Source organism: Psittacula echo (genome assembly GCF_963264785.1).
Source record: "Psittacula echo genome assembly, chromosome: 4".
Classification (NCBI taxonomy): Eukaryota; Metazoa; Chordata; class Aves; order Psittaciformes; family Psittacidae; genus Psittacula; species Psittacula echo.
Genome location: NC_137738.1, coordinates 110,923,739 through 110,943,976, shown reverse-complemented (window position 1 = coordinate 110,943,976; position 20,238 = coordinate 110,923,739). Strand labels below are relative to the sequence as shown.

At 41.6% G+C, this 20,238-nt stretch overlaps 1 protein-coding gene across 2 annotated transcripts in view; it reads right to left on the bottom strand.

Annotated features, from left to right (window-relative positions):
- EHBP1 (EH domain binding protein 1) overlaps positions 1-20,238 on the bottom strand; it is a 223,642-nt gene that overhangs the window by 181,562 nt on the left and 21,842 nt on the right. For both annotated transcript variants that reach the window (XM_080615103.1, XM_080615104.1), the window contains exon 2: positions 10,311-10,368. In XM_080615103.1, the coding sequence (XP_080471229.1) occupies positions 10,311-10,368 (58 nt within the window). The remainder of the gene's footprint in view (positions 1-10,310; positions 10,369-20,238) is intronic.

The window sequence follows — 20,238 nt, the reverse complement described above, 5'->3', positions numbered from 1 at the left end:
GAGGCAAAAATTCTCTGCTGATGGGTACTATAAGCAGTGTGTGCTCCAGATGCCAGGTTCATATCTGAGAGCCCCACCATATGTGGCTGCTGCTTCATAAGCCCTCCTGCATTCACAGCTGGACCTCCACTGGAGCCTTCAGCATCACAGGTACCACTACTGGACCCTCTCTTCCTCTAGTCCCTCAATTCTCACAGGGCAGAGGTCTGCAGATTAACTGCAGGTGACAATAACCACTAAGGCAGCAGGGACAAGGAGAGGAAGGACAAAAGGAGAGACAGGAGCTGGGAAGAGATGTGAAGCTGAGGAATGGGGAAGCAGCTGACAGAATCCAGCATGCAGAGCCACTAGAGAAGAGAGCCCTGCCTGTCTCCACAGCTACAGGTACACAGAACACACATTTCCATCCCCTTATTTTTACTTTCTTGCTGAACATCGCCAGCTGTGCTGTGGTTTTATCACGAGTCTTTCCATCTTTGGTGCACCGATGAAAACCCCAGCTCCCTAAGACACCTAGTTAGATTAGAAATTTCAGTCTCTATGCTTTGTGCTTGCAGAGTAAACTTTAATAACATGACTTGAGGCATCTCAAGAAAGGAATTTTAAAAAGAGCAACATGAAAGAACCCAACTATTTTGAACTCCGCAAATTTCAGCCTAATCTCATTACTCTAAAGCAGGCCTGGATGTATTTCTGAATACTCCCCAAGCTTATTTCTTAAGAAAAAGATGTTTTGTGAGCAGCAAAGCACACCACAGCTGTTGCACACCTACCACAGCCACTCAAGCATCTCCCTTCCACAGGACCTGCAATTCCCTGCATTGTTCTCAGCTTGCCTGATGGCGATATTCAGCAGGCACAAGGCAGAGATCAGAGCCAGCCTGTTCTCATGTAGCACCTTGTAGGATAAATCAACTTCTCCTCCATAGGAGCACTGCACCCTCTTTCCAAACACCAATTTTCACAAAGCTAATAGGAGCTCATGACGCGTCTGGAACCTGCATTTTCCTGCTGCTTTTGACCAATCCTGACAAATATGTCAGACTTTTGATGTCCAAGGCCCAGGCACTGACAGTCTGCTCAGTTGAGGATCACTTGTTCCATTTATAAATAAAAACTAGAAAATGCGCATTTACTGGTGCAGGCAAAGCTTTACTTCAAGCCCTTGATCAGCATTGCTTCCTACCAGGAAAGTTCGTGAAACACAATAAACACACACATGGATATATATGTTTTTCTGTCACTGAAAGCAACAATCAGGAGGCAAGCCCTAGCTAGTGAGCTTTCAAAGCAAAGCTGTCCTGAATGTTATTAAGTCCTCCTTCAGCTTTGAAAAAATAAACACTGTAGCACACAAACAGCACGACAGAAAAAGATAACATCAAAAGGACATCTGGGTTGTCCAGAAGGAGAAAGGGAAAGGAGAAAGCAAAGGGAGGAAAACACAGAGGAATGGCTAACAACAACAATAATTTAAAACTAACATGGAAAATGTTATTCTAACACATATTTCCCATGTTAGTGACCTCTGTGCTGCAGTTTCTTGAAGTGACATCTGGCCTATATCAAAAAACCTTTTCAGCTTCCAAACTGTAAGTCCTGACTTTGATGTGTGATCTGTCATGCCACTTCTGTACAGCGGAATTCCTAACACTTCCAGACAGGGGATTGCTGTCAGGGCTCAGTCAGTCAATGCATCAAGGTGAAGCGCTGCATCCGCGAAGTACATTTCCACCCTAATCCTCACCTCTAACTTGAATTCCCCTTGCGTTGTGCCTTCTAGACCCACTTTTTTCTTATCTCCTATTATCCTTCACTAGCCATGTCCATTGTTTCTGAAGCCAAAGCAATAGAAGAGGCTAAGCAGAAGTGACCACCAGCAGCAGGTGCCTTAATCACAGCCCTCCCTTTGCCAGACTTATCCGCTGCATCCAAGGGACAAGAGCCATGGCCTGGAAAAAGAAGCAGGAATGCTCTGTTGCATTTCAAGGAGAAAGGCAACTCCTCTCCTCCCTGCCAGTGGAAAATGACAGGACACAACATAGCATGAAAGTTCTTTTAAATCAGGAAACAGGAGCTACAGGAGGGGTTGCTGAAATACCCTATAAATAGAGTAGGGCTGTGAATGACATTGTCCAACCTACAGCATTGCTCTGGCACAAAACTGAGGACTTTTTAAGAAAGGACGTGGAAGTGAGAGTACAGATTCACATGGGCACTTCAGGCTACCCAGTTCTGAGATGTTTCCCCAGTTTTCTCTCTAAAATAACAGCAGTTACAATCCCATACAGCCAGCTTTGCAATGTACCATATGTGACGTTGTGAACATCATAACTGTTCTGCTGGGCTTGAAATGGAAAGATGCCTCTGCAGTTTTGGCCTCTGGTTTCAATGAGAAGGGAAGAGTCTTTAAAAACAGATCAGAATCAGCAACTTATAGGGCCCAGATAATTAAAATGTTCAGAGCTCCATATGATAAAGCACATCAACACACCAAAGGGCTTACAAACTGTACACAAAATTACTGAGACACTCCTGAAAGTACCAAATCTGTTGTCAAGCAGCCTTCAATAGTCAACAATTTCAAACACAAAGAGAGCACTCTGATAGTTGTCTGCATTCTCAACATTTAGTAATCCTTAAACTATTATCAGCAAGGTCAGTCTCTCCACTCTTGCCAACTGTCCCCTTTCTGGTCATATAAAACAGCAGAGTCTCTCAACACCTCTCACCTCATGCATGGTCTAGACAAACTCAAGTCTTGTTCTCCAGTACTTTCTGCTGGAAAGCACAAAAGTGGTCTTAATTTTATGAGTGGCTTAATCGTGGAAGTAACATTTCCCAGCCCTGCTGAAACTCTTGTACTAAACTATCTAGTTCAACTGACGGCAATACATTGATTGAACAGAAGATGAGACTAGCCCACTTGAGGGCTGCCTTTTGTGCACCACCTTTCCTTATAATTACCCACCAGAGGCTGACCTTGACCATATGAAATTGCCTCGCACTCTGCAGGCAAACTTGGTCTCCAAAATACAAATAACATTTCTGCAGAACTTGGAACACAGCAGGCAATTTGTAAACACTGTTATTTTTGAAGCACTCTCCTCCAACCTAAAAAGCCCCAGTTACTATCAATTCTCTCCAGTATAAAGTGTATAAACACCTGTAAATCCAGTGCCAGACTCTTACAGGGAGGAAGAGGAGTTTTTTGGGTAGAAAACCCAACCAAACCTACATCAGATTATTTTAGCCAGTTCCTGGGGAAGGTGAAAAACAACAAAACATGAGAAGGACTGAACATAAACCTTCCCTCACAGTCACTGCTCAACTGTCTAGGTAATAGCATATAAAGAAAATGATCTTTTAAATCTGAATAAAACCAGATAAAGTTGAAGACAGTCTCAAATCACAAATTTTTGGTTCCAAACATGAAGTTAATAAATGTCATCACCAGCTGCTCATCACTTCATGAGGAAGAAAATAAGGCAGGCAAACCAGCTAACTATAGTACATTATGGAAGTCACCTCCCCAGCCCCTGTATGCATGGGATTTCATGACCTAGCACATGTGCCATTTCTATCATGACCAACTCACACTTTCCTGTCTCTACAAAAATCTCTTTCCTGACTCATCAAAACTAATACACCACATTATTTCAAGAACTTGTCCTTACAGGTGCTTTATGTTACCCCTCTGCTTTCTCCCTTCTTCACTACCACCTCATCTCACCCTGCCTCTGTTGTGCAGGACAATTGCATGTTAACATCCTGTAAGATCTTGGAGCTGACCATAATATTTTAAGTCTGCTGCAAATTATGGAACAGTTTATATTTATGAATCAAAAACATGTTCCTGTAGCCAAGCCCTCAATACTGTTTTTTAAAAGCAAAAGTCAGAAACAGACCTACGACTGCTTCCCACCTGCAGCCCCAGGAGTGGCTTTAATGGGAGCCAGTGAGCTGCTGCTGCTGCTGCTTTTCTTTCCCTGATAAAACTTTTGCCAACTGCCTATGATCAGACCAGCTCTGCTACTTGTCTCTGTGACAGGCTTCTCAGGGTACAGGAACCAAGCAGGAGCTTGACTGGTTCCAGTAGCACCTAGGGCAGCTCAGCTTGTAAGGATAATTCTTCTTCTTCAGTGTTATCCAGGGAGAACACAGACTGGAAGAGGAAAGAAATAATGAATATTTTCCTTGAAGAGGAGGAGCTGACCTTAAGCAGCCGGATCTTTCATCTGGTGCCTCCATGCCAGGAGCATGGCTTGTGAAGACCAAACACTGATCCAGCGTGCTCTATGTGATGAGTCCCACCAAAACCATATATCATCTGCGGGCAACCAGAGATCAGTATGATCCCACTGCTAAAAAGCTATGGATTGGGAAAAGCTGCCGATACCCCCACACCAAAGGAAACTTCAGCTGGCAGTTTGTGGATGGCTTCTTGTTCTTCCTCTGTATCATAGCTCAGCATCACAAAGGGAAGAGACAAATTAAAGACCATACTCCAGACTATAGCTGCATCCCCATGATATTCTTGAAATCACTGTGTTTGGCCCTCCAATTAAGAGAGGCTGGGCACAAGAATAACACTCCTGTCGCACTCCCACCCTGGGATGCAGTCCAAAGAAGAAAGTTCAAAGCCCTGCAAACACCAGGCAGCCTTCGTTCAACCCACTGATGTCAGCATCCCTTGAGAGGACGGACAATGAAACTAGCAGATTCCCACAGGTCTTCCCATGAATGTCTTCAATTCATCAGCATGCACATGTGGTACAACTGGAACTAAGCATCTATGTATTACTTCTGAAAAACTACAGAAAGACTGGTAAGCTTGGCAAATGAGCAAAAACTCATCTTCACTAAGAAACAGATTCTCTAGCACTGGGATAGCTGTTCAAGCTTAATTTCACACATACACATTCATGATATATTCCTTAAATATACAATTCATGCTGTTTCTTTCACCAAACCTTGCCTTATTCACAGTCTGCAACAGGTGATGCTCAGATGAAGAGCCACCTCCCCTTCTCATCAAGCACTTCCTGGCCTTACCTATTGGGCTTCTTATTTAGAACAAACACACACCCCAACAAGACCCTGAATGCAGTGTATTCAGTGGGGTGTATTTTTCTCATGGTTTCCTAGGACATCCACCACTGTGCACCTCAAAATGTCACCAAAACTTAACTTTATGGGGTGCCTGTAGAAAGGAAAGGTATTATAGTCCCAGATTTACAAGCCCTGAAAGAACAGCCAATTTCCACTGATTTGGTATGGTCTGCTTAAAACAGCAATGACTTAACTTTATAGGGATTAAGCATGAAATCTTTTGTCTCCCAAAGCAGACTTTTTCACCTTAGCTGTAATGGCTGCCCAACACTGCTGCAAGTCAGATCCCACAACCCAGACACTCACTAAATAGAAAGGCACATCAAATCTGGCTTTAGTGCTCTATCCAGCCTCAGCCAGGAGCTTTGTAGATGAGGATGGGACAAAACTGAACTCCCCAAGGCAACATTTAGCTATGTAACAGTGAGGCAGTCTTTTCTGTTCATGCTGTATATACCTTCTTTAACAAACACACCCCAGCTTCATTGATTAAGCAGTTCCACTCCCCACTCAGTCCTCATGCTTTCCCTAACCATTGTCCACTGGCAGCAATGCTATAAAAATCTATTCGTAATTGCCTTATTGAAAACTATAACATATGCCCAACATGGTACAAACTAACCATCAGAATGACTCATCCTGATTTTGACCACTTACATTTGCAACCCGGTATCATTTAGTTACTTTACTAAGTGAGAAGCCCCAGGAGTGCCATTACAGAACTGTGCTGGTCCCAGGCAGCCACCAGCTCATCAGAATCACAACATGCCTTTGTAACCCCAGTCAGTGAAGAAGCTGGTAATGACAGGCAAGGCAATGAAGCAGCCAGAAGAGGCAACAGATTGCCAAGGACAGCAACACATGTGACCCAACTGCTGCTTTAGTTGTGGTATGTCCTTGGAAAAAAAGCTGGGCAGGCTGCTGTGGACAAGGGATCCTTTTTACTGTCTACATATAGATCCTTTTTACTCCATGTCCCCCTGTTTCTCTTGACGCTGCTCCTACTGTTCAAGTCCTATCCCTGTTCCCAACATTGTCCCTTCTCTGTGTTTAAACAGTTTTTGATGAACCTGCAGCAGAAGTGCTGAAATCACAGGCAAGGCACTTTCTTTCAGCTTTGATACAAAAAGGATCTTTGAAGAATAATTCTGTCAGGCTCTCAGAAGCAAGTGCAAATTTAATTCTTCAGAGGTGTATAATTCAACCATACTCCTGTATGTGTTCACAGGAAGAGCAGAAAGTACCTCCTTGACATCATGGCAACATCTCTTTTCAAATTGAAATTTCTTAGTTCAAAGCCTAGGAATGCGAGAGCATCTCAGTGAAATGAAGGTAAACATATTTACAACACGTTTTTCCCTTCTTCTACATTAGAACAAAGGCATTCCTTCTTCACTAAAGAAATAAAAGGGCAAATCCAAAAGCCCAGGGCCTGGAAACCTGGGACCAACATGCCAGTGTGACAAGCTACCAAAGAGGAAAAATTAAGCAAGTCCACTGCTACAAGCTCCACCTTCAGCCCCACATATCCAACTTTACAGACAAGACAATTGCTCCAGAAAACAGATGATTTGTCCCCTCCTCAAGCTGAAAATTCATTTTGGCTCTAGGATTGCTCAGTAGTTCTGTCAAATATAGCAAGACTGCAAATCACCATCTTCTGCAAACCCCTGACCCAACAATGCCCAACATACAGGGCCCTTTTGTTTTGACACCCCTCTCAAAAGACGTCAAAATCAGACTTGCCCAGAGAGGGGAGATCCCAGATTAGAGCTGCAACTTCAACCCACATTAAGGCCAGTAACTACTGGATACATTTAGGGTCCTGAATCCATCCATCAGACTGCCATTTAGATGCTCTTTCTAGATGGTTATTGCTTTTCATTTTCAACACTTTAAAGCTCACTATAACATATCTACAGCTCCTATCCTATGGTTTCCCCCCACTAAAATATTCAGATTGGTGCTCATGTTGTCTCCAATTATTTCTTCTAATTAAGGGACCACTGTAGTTTACTTGGAAACAAAGTATGTGGGCCAGAAGACGTATGAGAATCATACAGAACCACAAAAATCAGGGCTACAAAGGACATCAAGAACTCAGCTATCATCTCAATGGTCTGAAGTTATATTAGTTAAGCAGGCCAGCCCCAACATATGTCCATAGCACCATCATACCATCTTTCAAGTTGCACCACATTTTTGATTAATGTATCTCTCGTGCTTTCCCAGTACAAGCCAGCTACTGCAAAGAGTCCAGCCAAGGGCCATGAAAAACGTTTAAGGGACTGGATCATCTCTCACAGGAGAGAAAGCTGAGAAAGCTGGGACTGTTTGGCCTGGAGATGAGAAGGCTCAGGGGAAGGGGGATCTTATCAATGTATATAAATGCCTGAAGGGAGGTTTGCAAAGATGACAGAGCCAGGATCTTCTCAGTGATGCCCAACAACAGGGCAGTGAGCACAAAGTAAAACAGGAGATTCGCTCTGAACATCAGGAACACTTTTGCACCATGAGGATGACCAAGTACTGGCAAAGGCTGCCCTGAGTGTTGAGTCTCCCGTGTGGAGATATTCAAAAGCTCTCTGGACACAGTTCTGGGCAACCAGCTCTAGGTGGCCCTGTTTGAGAAGGTGTGTTGGACCAGATGTCCTCCAGCAGTCTCTTCCAACCTCAGTAATCCTTTGAGTCTGTGAGCTATCTGTAAGGGACATCCTCTGTTACCCACAACGATCTTAAAAGTTCAGAAATCATAACCTCTGAAGAAGTCTTTACAACATATTTTCAGTAAGGTAAGACCTCATCTCTCTCCTCTTCCTTTTCAAAGAAGCAGAAAACCATTACTGTTTTGTACTCACTGATCCCAGTGTCCATAAAAAATAAAAGGAAATATTCATTTGATTTGCTTCCAACAAAGCAATTAGATGAAAGAAATACATTGAATAAAGTATGTTACTGGCAGGATGACTAACAGATCAAGAACACTTATTGATCTTCAGTCTTATACCCAAACAGCTCAAATTGTATCAACTACCTAAGCTTTAAAATTAACTCTATCCTCTGTCCTCGCCTTAGGGCCACTCAGCCTCTTTCACAGTACCTTCATGGGGTCTTACTAAGCATGAATTAATTAGTTAAAAAAGACTTTGGGGTCTCAGGTAAATGCGCCAGTTTATCCAACAGTTGCTTCTATGGGCTGGTGATCAAAAGACAGGACACTCATGGGAAGATGCATCCTGGAACTTTATGGCCCAGCTGAAAAAACTTCAAGCCCAAAAAGCTGAGCTACTGTCAGAAAACCCTCTTACCTCAGTGAAATGTTGCCATTGGAGCCTACAGCATCATGCCCACAACACTGCAGGCAGAAACCCATTGCTTCACAAAGCCCTACCGGACTTTTGTTAGGGCTTCTTTTTCTGGCCATATTCTGAACCTCATCAAAGCAGTCATACATGGACAAGTACCTTACGTCTCACCAAGCTTTTCAGGGTTACAATGATCATGTAAGTATTGGACTTACTGTTCAATATTACCTTTGTGCTCTCTGTTCTACAGAAATTAAATGAAGCCAAAATAGAGAAGTTCTCATTCAGTAAGGCACAACAGATTCCATACATCAGCAGTTACTCCCTAGAGATACACCATGCTATAAATTCAAGGTAACCTGAGCTAATTTACCTTTCAATGAAAGAGAAATAGTCTGACTGGCTTTCCTGAAGAGTACAAACATGGAACAGGAACAGTTATCTTGGAAAAAGTGCCACGCTAAGTTCACATCCTTATTTACTCACCAGGCAACACTTCTGGGTTTTCGTGTCCTAAAGCAGAATTTAGGATGCACACACTAGAGCAGGCATTTGGTTGTGCACTCACTTTCAGTCAGTAATCAGTCTTTAGATAAAACAGCTTAGACCTCAAGTTAAAAGGCAAAATACAGCAACTATGCATGACAGTGAGAAAAATAAATCAGAAAAGGAGAAGTACCAGTAACAAAAACTCCAAAGCCTCTCCTGAGTAGGGTAGGAAACTGTATATCACATTTTCTAAACATTTAAGTTCTTCAGCACGTAATTATTTTAAGATGGCTTCTCTGTCATGGATGTCCTTTCTCCACCATCTCCACCATGGTTTTTCCAAGCACCATTCTGAGTCACACGCATACACCAAAAAAAGGAGCTCAGACCACGTCTATTTAACTGAAATGTTAGAGAATTATTAAAAGACTGAGTTTGAAAACTTCATTTCCAGACAAGACCACTTGCCATAAGCCCAAGCAGGGTAAGAGGCAATAGCTGCAGGGAAAGGGAATGAGCAAGTATGGCTGAGTTAGCTCAAAGAGGGGATGCTCCCGGGAAGGGAGGAAATCAAGCATGCCCCTGCAAACCTGCCCAGTGGATAGGACACTTCTTTTCCCCAGATCATTTGTGTTGCCCTTCTCAAGCTTTTGGACAGATGGGGACAGCCCTACACCAGAGGACACAAGGCAACAAAAGAAAATCTGCAATAATACCAGCATTTGAAGGCCTTTGCTTGCCCGCTGTACACATGAAATAGGCTCTTTACCTCCCTAAGCAATAACAACTGACTGCTAGGACTGTTTTTAGTCAATAATACAATACCATAAAAGAGATTATCACGTTAGACACTGAAGAGGTTTAAAAATGCTTGCCATTTATTTCAATCACAAATTCACAGGCTTCCTCACAGTGTTCGTGGAAATAAAATGTTAAAATTTAATTCAAAAATACACTACTGGGCTGAAAGAGCCCGCTTTGATGCTTTTATTTGTAGCATTTTCAAATTGTGACATAGCCTCTTACCCAGACCTTATCTTCCCATTGCAGAGAGGTCAGATTCTTTATTACTTATTTTTAATTATGTTTAATACACTTCTAGTAGTGAGCCAGATCCTCCTTTCTAATTAGGTCTAGCAATTAATAACTGAAATTGAACTGATGATGATACAGTTCTGCTAAACAAATAACTGGAGCTGGAATAAGAGTTAAGTGTTTCCATAAATTAGCGCTGATATCAACAGCAGCTTATTCTGAACTATATGGATAAAGTAATTATACGAGTTAAAAACAATTAAAGTATTTCTCATTTATTTGGCTGCTCCTCATACTTAAGAAACCAGTCCCTCAAACTGTTGACCCTGCTTGGCATTGAAGTTGGGACTTATTAAGCAATCGACTAACCTTAGAGGATTTTCTTCGGCTTCTTCTTGTCCAAACCACCACTAGTTTATCTGGCTGCCTGTTGAAGATAAGGAAGAAACAGCTTAATTTACAATACGATCCATACGTAAACAGTTTATATTAAAACCCTTGCAATACATAATGACATCCTTAGTGGATCATTACCTCTTAGAAACAGTTCATCTAAAAACCACTCTGTGCATCAGTCATTTAACAGGAAAAATAACGCGTGTTTTTAGAAAAAGGCTGTCCTTCAGTCTGGATGTTAATGTCATCATTCTCCTCCTGGTCTCCTTGCCTGTGGGCATCTCCCCAGAGCCAGCAGCACATCCGAGCAGAAACTCATTCATGGGGCAGAGAACAGGATCCAGCCTCTTTAAAGATAAGTTGGAAACAATCTGGTACTCAAACGTCAGTGCAAATGAGAGCTTGAATTTCTACACCGACATATTGAAAAGGTACTGCTAATTAGCAAAGAAAACAGGCAATTTCACTTCTTCATCCCCAAAGGATTATTTTTTCTACTTGAATACCTCAAACACGAGGATCAAGTCTTATATTACACCTCAAAATCTCCTTGGATAACCACAGATGGATAAATCAGCACTTCCTCTAACAACTCATAAGGACAAACCTGCTGAAACTCAGTGGCTCTCCAAGCAATGATTTATTTGGTAATTGTAATGAATGTAGATAGAAACCCCAATAAAGAGCACTTCCAACACAAATTATTTTCCCTTTAAATGTCTGAGGATTTATTTCTTGGTTAATAGTTAAAGCCCTGTTACTTCTACCTTGTTAGTTTTACAACTGTCTCTGAGTGATTTTTGGTACTGACCTAACTTTCAGGCGGGTTTGATTTTTTTTGACCATGATACACTTCCCATCTTATGACTACACTTCTGGTCCCACTTCCAGACCCATGACCCCTCTTCCGGAGACTCCTGACCCTCCGTTCTGGCTTTGTTTTCTGGCTGATGAGCCAAATTCCATCAAGAAGCCTGACTGCAAGTCCAGCCAGGCTTCTTGATAGTATCTCCACTTAGAAGTACTAAACCTGCAACTCTGCCTGGGGAAAAAAATGTTGGTAAGATTTTTGTGTTTTATATATATATGTGTGTGTGTGTATGTATATATATACACATATATATATAAAAATGGGGGCAGGGAATATGGATGGTACTGAGAAAAAGTCAAGATACAATGTGCTCAAATCATATTAAGAGATGCATCCAAAATAAAATCCACAGAAGTATTCTAAATAAAAAAAAGCAGTGTTCATACTGCTATCCTCATATTTCATCACAGGGAGACTACCTACTTCATAACTAACTTTTCAAATGAAAACCCAACTGGTTTAACAGTCATTTTAAGCACTGAAGTGCTGGCCACCTTCCCTATTTATCATTTTTGCAGGCCACGACAAAACTAATGCATCACCTATGATTTAAATACCAACAGAACTAAAGTTCTGCTGAACCACAGAGTTAAAGGTAGATCCTGTGAAGGAAAGGAAAACAGAAGCTTTTATTTGCTATTCTGTAGTGCACCTTTCTCCTTTAATATATCCCTTAATTTCCAGGTTGGAAAAATAATAATAAATTGAAAGTGAGATCATCTACTGCATTTTAAGCCGTGTAAATTCACTCTTATGGCTTTTTCAGGTGACCCAAACCATAGGCTGGCTCTGCTTGTGGCTTCTCCTGCAACACCTTGCTTAGTAATGAGGTCATGGTGGTGTGCTTCGAAAGCTCTTTGCTCACTTGGTATTGGGTGCATTAGGTTCTCATGTGTTGGCACACACCCCTGCTCACTTTGCTGGGAACTATGTTTGTGCCACCAGGAGGAAAAAAACACCCCCAAGCAATTTCCTTGAAGCAAAGCAATCCAAACCCATGCGCGTGATAAACAATTTTTCTGGAGGGATTTCACTTCGCACTTTAAAGCTGACTCATTTCAGAAACTAGCTTGTGAACCAGATTTAATTTAACCTTGACTCATTCAATCCTAAACTTGCCTCTGAGTGAAAAGAAAAATAATGCCAAAAGCAGGGGAAGGTGGAGGAGGGAAGGAAAAAGAAAGAAGTTAACAGAAGATGAATTTTGGCAGTACCAGTGGCCACATTGAAGTCAACCCTCCCTCCAAGAGAGGGGCTCTGGGCTCCAGGAGTCACACAAATGCTCAGGTGTACAGGAACACCAGCTATCAGAAACATGTAAGAGACAAAAATACATTCTTGATGGTATACTTAGTAGTTCATGAAAATATTGAATTCCAACACATGGATTTCAAGAGTAAATTTCCACAAGCTTTCATCAGAAGAGCACTCAGGTCTCCAGAGATCCTGTGAGGCAGGCTAAGAAGGATTCTACGCAGCTCTTTCCCTTCCTGCAGCTTCAGCAACAGTGATGCCACTTTATCACTCTAGATCTGTTTTGATCTTGTCTTATTTATCTTGGCATCAGAAGTATTTTTTTGTTACAATGGCACTGGACCTAACCTTCCACATTCTTCCCAGGGGAGAAACATGCCATAAGCAGGAAGAGTGAAGCATCACACCCAGCTCCATATGATGCCAACCTCTAAACCAGGAGGCTAACCCCAATGGACATGGCCCAAGGACAGTTACACACAATGTTTGTGCAAACAAACAAGCCAAGAGCAGCAAGACAGCAGAGCAAAGCAAGGAAAGAGGAGTGTCAGCGCCAAAGTGAGTCAGTTCAAAGTAGGAATGAATCCACATGTTCACTCCTGCAATGCAGATACTTTTTCGTTACAGGGTACTCTCAAAAAGACCCATAGCTCTGCCAGATGCTTAAAAACAAGAGTGAAGAGGCTATATGTAAACAAACCTGGTTATTTTGTAAAACTAAGTAGCATGAAACAATTTGTCAAGGGTTATCGTGCCTCAATACAGAAATCCTTCCAAATGTCTGGACAGAGAAATAAGGAAAACCAGAGCTGGGCAGTAAAACACAACAGTTGTCTGCTGTGATACTGGTATGCACATGCCCCACATTGGTAGCTGACCTTACATTTAAATCAAATTCTTTAATTTAAACCATGCTGTTGGTTGCTCAGAAACAGCTGGTGCTTCAATGCACCAGCAGGAGCTGCATCTGCATCACATCCACACACAGTTATCACCAAGCCTGGATTGATTTCCCAATTTTGAAGAGCTCCCCCTCTGCCAGGAATATAAAGAAATACACTAACATGAAAAAGCCAACCAGAGTATCAACTCCGCCTGGGAAGACCAAACGACAAGCAGCACTTGCTCCCCTAGGCTCTTCGCATCACTATATTTATTTTGTTCAGTACTGAGTATATGCTGCTCCTTCAGCTTCAAGTACAATAGAAGTTCACATCCAGAGGTACTTAGCCAAAACCAAACAAGGAAGGTCATCACAACATGGAGGCAGAAAATTTAGCAAAATGGAAAGGGGAGAAATGAAGAAAAGTAGTAAATATTCCAAAGGACGAGTTTCCCCACTAAGTACCACATGCTTAACTGAAACAAATCAGAAAGAACAGCAGGTTCTTAAGGGATTTTCTTCAAGAAAGTCACAACTGCAACAACTTAAAAATATCTCCACAGAACTGTTTTACAAATGAAGTCAAGAGCAACCTTCCACAATCTGTTCCTTGCTCTTTTATGCCAAAAGACTTCCAGAACAGAAAGCCCAACTCATATTTTAACCAGCATTCAAGGTTATTAGCGATGTCTCAGTTCTAGGAAATGGCCAAAACCACATAATGCAGTTTGCTCATTTGAAGCATTTCAGTAACATTTCTTACTTCAGGCTTTTCTTCTCCTTCAATGTCATAAACCTGGGCTGCTCATTAACCAGTAACAAAAGCAAATAAAAACACTTCTGCAGAATCAGGCTGAAGATCAGGTTTAGTATCCTTTATAAGTTTACTTTTTAAGCTCAGAGATCATTCCAAATACAAAATCCACAATGGTGCAAGCTGAATAAACACTAATGATCAGCTATGAAATAAAATAATCTAAAATTCATTTCCTGTGCTGCACGACCAACATTTCTCATTTCTTTAAAGCCAAAGACTTTTAGATAGTCACTTCTTCAGCAGAGTCAGTATGTTTAAGGTAAGGAACAACACACCGCTAACCCTAGGAGAATGGGGCTGGAGTTGGGGAAAGAACTGGGTTTTAGCTGAAGAACTACATCTCCATGCTGAGTAATTGCTTCAATCTATACAATTCAACACCACCAACCTCTCAGTGGGAGTACTTAACGCTGTACTGGAATCTGACACAATCGCCTTGGTGGTGCTTTACACTTCACCCTATGCCAGTATGCAGCATTGCCAAGGGAGGAGTAGGCACTGGGAGGGGGAGCCACAGAAAGCCACCAGCACTGAGGCATCAGCCACTACCACCATGAAAGGCAGGGATATATGGCAAGTACTGAAAGATCCAGCTTGGACCTAAAAGATCACATTTTATAAGGCTTATCATAAACTTGTATTTGCTATTTACTCATTTTTATGTGGTTCACAAGAAATTATTCCTGAAGAAAGGCAATTTATAGTAGTAAACTTATTTTATTCTTTATAAGTGAAACCTACTCAGCAAAGCAGCAGGGAAGATTCTGATTTCAGAGTTTGTGGCTCAGAAAAAGAGCTTCATCACTGCCCTGCACACTAAGTAACTAAAATAAGAATTAAAATACAGATTAATAAAACATCTATAATTCAAAACCATGCCTGCTTTTCCTGTCAGATGGAAGCCACGATTCTGGGATCTTCAGTTCTCCCACTGAAACAATTGATTTAGAAAAGCAAAAAAAGTGATAAAACACTAGAATCAGACTTTCCATATCCACAATTCTTAAATAAGGTAATAAAAACATTCCACCAACTGGGGGAAAAAGAAAAAAACAACCCAACTATGTAATCTGATCTTTACCTTAAATGTCACAAATTCTACCAATTGAAAAGGACATTGTGCAAGATTCAAGGTCTTCTGAGGTTTGCTTTGATCATTCCAGGAAATATTTGGCACAATATTTTGATTACAGAACTCTCCAAAGATCATTTGTGAAAGAAGGACATAAACCCTACCAGTCTCCTGTTAGCTCTCATTTTGTAAACCTTTTACCAGAAGCAGGTAACGTTAATCAGGACCTATTTGTCCACCAAAGTTACTCTTTGATAACCAGAAAAAGCCTGTAAAAGTCTTACATTTAGACTCTATTGTTGAAAAGAATTGCAAATGCACTTAATTATGGCCACTGAAGCCAACTGCAAGACCAATTACTAACAAGCTTTTGGTGAAAGGAGAGAAAACAGGTAACAGTATTTGTTTGCAACAACGTATCATTACATTTAATAGCATCAAATAATCTTTCAATGCCTGCAACACACAAGGTACCTTTTTTGTATGAACGTGAACACTCTACACTCTGCTTATTTGTCCACATGTTTGTTTTGGCATCAAATTGTTCAAGGGTTGGGTTTTGTCTTATGCCTCTTCCCTCTCTTTCTTTTATTCAGTTGAGCTTGTTTTATCCTTACTGTGTTTGATTTGAACTGCATTAACCACTACAGGCTGCTAGATTACTTCTGTGAGGCAAGCTTAAAAGAGTATAATTACCAAGAGAAGCAGCAGGGTTAGCACAATAGCATGCAGATGCACCTATTGAAGGATAAAAACAATTACTCAAGCACTAATGTCAAAGTACTTTTGATAAGATTTTTTTTTTTCTAATAACCTTTTGTCCCCTCTGCATTGTGCACACCAGCATGACATGCAAGGTTGTCATTAGGAACCAATCCCCACCAGCACACAGCTTTCTACATGACTGCTGGAATGCTATCAAGGCTCTCTACTGGTCTCTTAAAAATAAATGTGATCACTTCTATACCACCATTCATTTGGGATGAATATTACTTTTCCTCATTTTACATGAAAAAAAGCTTTTTGCAGTGAAACCTTGCTCTGGGACCTATTACCATTAGCCAAGGAATTAACCAAGCAACAGCCTTTTGCAAGCCTTGTATTAAAGTTTTTTCCATTTGAATTTCCTGTTGGTCATGATCACTGAAATTCCACAGCTGCCTACAAATCTGGGAAGTACAGTCAAGTCACCACCGATGCTTTAAACAGGCCCAGGGACACTGGCAAGAATGATGTCATGTGTTGATGCATTTGCCAAATGAGCCCTCTTGCTAAGCAAAGGTACAGCACTGACGGCAAAAGCCAGAAACACCAAGAAGAAAATAAAACACCACGCAGATAAAACACATCTGAGCTAATTATAAGATGAAGTACATTAAGACATGAAGATCTGCATTTCAGAAAGGGGCTTGGGGGCTTCTTTCCCACCCACCTTTAACTTGCACGGTGGAAGTGAAGGGTATTCAAAACACTCTGCACCCAGACATCATTCAACATAGTTGTACAAGATGCCAAGTCACATCCACCACAAATTAAGGTAGGATGGCTGACGTGTTCACCTGGCCTAGCCTGTCTGCTCCCACTTCACAGCAGACTCCCACATCAGGCCTGTGAACAGACTTCTGAATCACCTCACAGTGTTACCACACCAGACTGCCTGAGTCAAAACAGCTCTCTCCCAACCTAACTCATGCAGAATATGCATCAAGTTCCTAAACTGAGACAAAGCTTGTTCTTCCCTCATTGCAACCATCCAGTAGTCACTGCAAGGCTGGGAAATTTCAAAAGAGAAATCATTAAAACAGGTACAGCAAGGGGACACCACAGCTGAGACCCCTCCACTTCCACATCTTTCCACATCTGCTTTCTAGTAGGACCAGGGAAGTAATAACTCCCCTGTACTCGGCACTGGTGAGGCCTCACCTCAAATCCTGTGTCCAGTTCTGGGCCCCTCACTACATGAAAGACATGAGGTGCTGGAGCAGGGCCAGAGAAGGGCAACGGAGCTGGTAAAGGGTCTGGAGCACAAGTGTGATGAGGAATACCCAAGGGAACTGGGGGGTTTAAGTCTGGAGAAGAGGAGGCTGGGGGGGGAGCCCTTACTGCTCTCTACAACTACATGAAAGGAGGATGGAGCCAGTAGGTGGCTGGTCTGTTTTCCCAAGTAACAAGTGATAGGACAAGAGGTAATGGCCTCAAGCTGCATCAGGGAAGGTTTAAATCGGATATTAGAAAAAATGTCTTCAGAGAGAGGGTTGTCAGGCATTGGAACAGGCTGCCCAGGGCAGCTGCAGAGTCACCATCCCTGGAAGTGTTCAAAAACCTTGTAGATGAGGCCCTTCATGACATGGCTTAGTGGTGGACTTGGCAGTCCTAGGGTAATGGTTGGAATTGATGATCTTAAAGGTCTCTTCCAACCTAGCTTATTCTCCTTAATTTCTTCCCACCAGAGGTCTCCATATTTTTTCAAGACTACCCAAGCTGTTGAAAGAGCAGGATTTTCCTTGTAAGCTGAATTTTACGGGGGTTTAATACATCTGCAGCTAAACCAGACTGGCCTCTACAAGACTTATGTCTCAAGATTGTGCTTTGCTTTTCAAAAGAAGCCCTAGTCTGATTTTGGTTGGTTTAAACAAAAAGGGACATAGCAAGACACTACTACTATTTTACAAGTGCAGTCAGAGCCACTGAATCTGCACAGCATCTGTTTGCAAGGCTGAGCATGGAATGCGTAGTATGTACTACTGATGACTTGGTTTTCTTAAGCCAAACACAAATGAAGTTTGCAGAATGAGCTGGATTAAACAAAGCCCAAGTTCATCCATAATTCAGAACAAGTGACAAGGACAGATTCAACTTCATTTTACAAGGAGTTACTGAAGAATCTTAAGCAAAACAAACTCAAAAAGACTATCTAGCAAAATATTTTCTTAAAGCTTTCTGCAACAGAACTTTTTATTGCAGAATACACGAACTGACCTCAGTCTTAAGAAACTGCGCTCTTTAACATCCTTTTGGCAGTAACAGGCGAATGCTTTGACTAGTCCCTGATTTCTTTGTTACACCCAGCTGCCCTCCATGTAGAAGCTTTCTCTGCCTGATCCAATTTAGCCTTGCTTGTCTCAAGGAGCAGTTAAGAGTACTGCACTAGAAGGACCAATTGGATCGCTTATCTCTCCTATAATCATAGACACTCCCTTTAAGCGGACATTTATTGCAGCAATGCTTAGTCCACACATTTACCCTAGATATCCTACCACATCAGAGCTTAGAAACACCTCGCAGTATGCCATAACAAACAATGCCTATAGAAAATAGGAGCTGCTGAACACCACCTAAAAGCTTGCTTGTATAATACCAACTTTCCCAGTCAAGTGAGTTCAGAGCATTAGAACACCACTAGCTGCACGTTTCTGTGCCTGGCTAGTGGGGGCTAAGGCTAATTGGCAGGGAGGAGTACAGGCTAACAAAGCCATTCAGACAAACCGTAAGTGGAAAGAGCGGAGCATGTTGCTTAATAGTGGAAAGTTCACAGGAGGCTACCATGAGTCAGATCTTTCTCGGATGCCTAATTTTCCTTTTTATGTTCTTTTATTTTTCTCCAGAATATGTGACCTTCTACATTTTAACAATAATGAATTAATGGGTTTTTTAGAAGCTTTAAGTTTGGAGGTTGACTTTACATTTAGAGGTTGTAGGTTGCTTCTCCCAAGCAACCCATGGCAAGAGCAGGCACCACACAAACCTGCTTGCACAGTCTGCTCAGTCCCAACCCACAGTGAACTCACTATGCTGATCCTCTGCCCTGAAGAGCTGAGGCCTGACAACTGCCAAGTGAATAAACACAAACCAGTTAGAAATCAAACTCATTTGCACCTCGGACTTAACAGTACATTTGAAAGCTGGTTTAAGAAAGTGAAGTGCTAGACCATCTCTCTGTTATGACGGATGTGCTGAATGAAGACCTTCGCGCACCCAGGCTCCACATCCCACACTTCCTTAAGCGGACACAAGATCAGTGCTATCTCCCCCTCTCCATGTAAAACAATAAACCAGATCAGTAATAAGAACCAGAGAAACACACTTTTAGTAAACTTGATCAAGGAAACTAGGAATTTTGAGTTTGAATTCCGGCTCCCGTCCTCATGAACTATACTGCCGTCAGAAAATTTTAAGACGGACACTGAGCAGCACCAGCCCTCCCTTTGATTTTAGTCGTGTTCCATTACCTACTTATACCTCTATCTAGAGACCAAAGATAATCTCTGTACAACAATGTATGTGCATTACTGAGGATACCTTAAACTACTGCATTATCCTTTCTTATTTTGAAGCACTACAAGTGTAAATGTTAGATGCATTCTCACAATAAAAAGTGTAAAAAAGCATGACTAAAATAAAACTCTGACGAATGCTGCCTGAAACGTAGCTTCAACCCGTCAAAAAATAAATTCCCATATTAAACAATATATTCCTGTACTAAAAATATGCAAGAGGCTTCTTACAGAATCACAAAATGGTTAGAAAGGACCATAAGATCATCTAGTTCCAATCCAGTGGCACATCATCGTCAGTTTTAATCAGATCCCACTACAAAACAGATTCTATTCCATTTTGCATAATTATTTTTTCCAAACAGCATTTGAACAGAAGGCAGTTCTGGTTCTCAATCTGGGAACAGAAGAGAAAAAAATATTTTTCTACAATTCTTACAGAACAGAACAAAAGTCTGCATTTTTCACCAAAACCACAGTGTTGGGAAACGGAACTATTCACAACAGAATCTTCCTCCTCCAATTTGGCTAAAATAGATTTAAGAAATTCTGCATAGCCTACTATAAGCAATTAAAGGAGAGAATGATCTTTGCTGTTCTTACTGCCTGGGCAAGTTTCACACACATCAGACACAAGAACAAAGGGTTTGACTTCTGTTCTACAGAGATTCCAATATCCACATTAGGACATGGGTCATAGAATCATAGAATAGCTAGGGTTGGAAAGGAC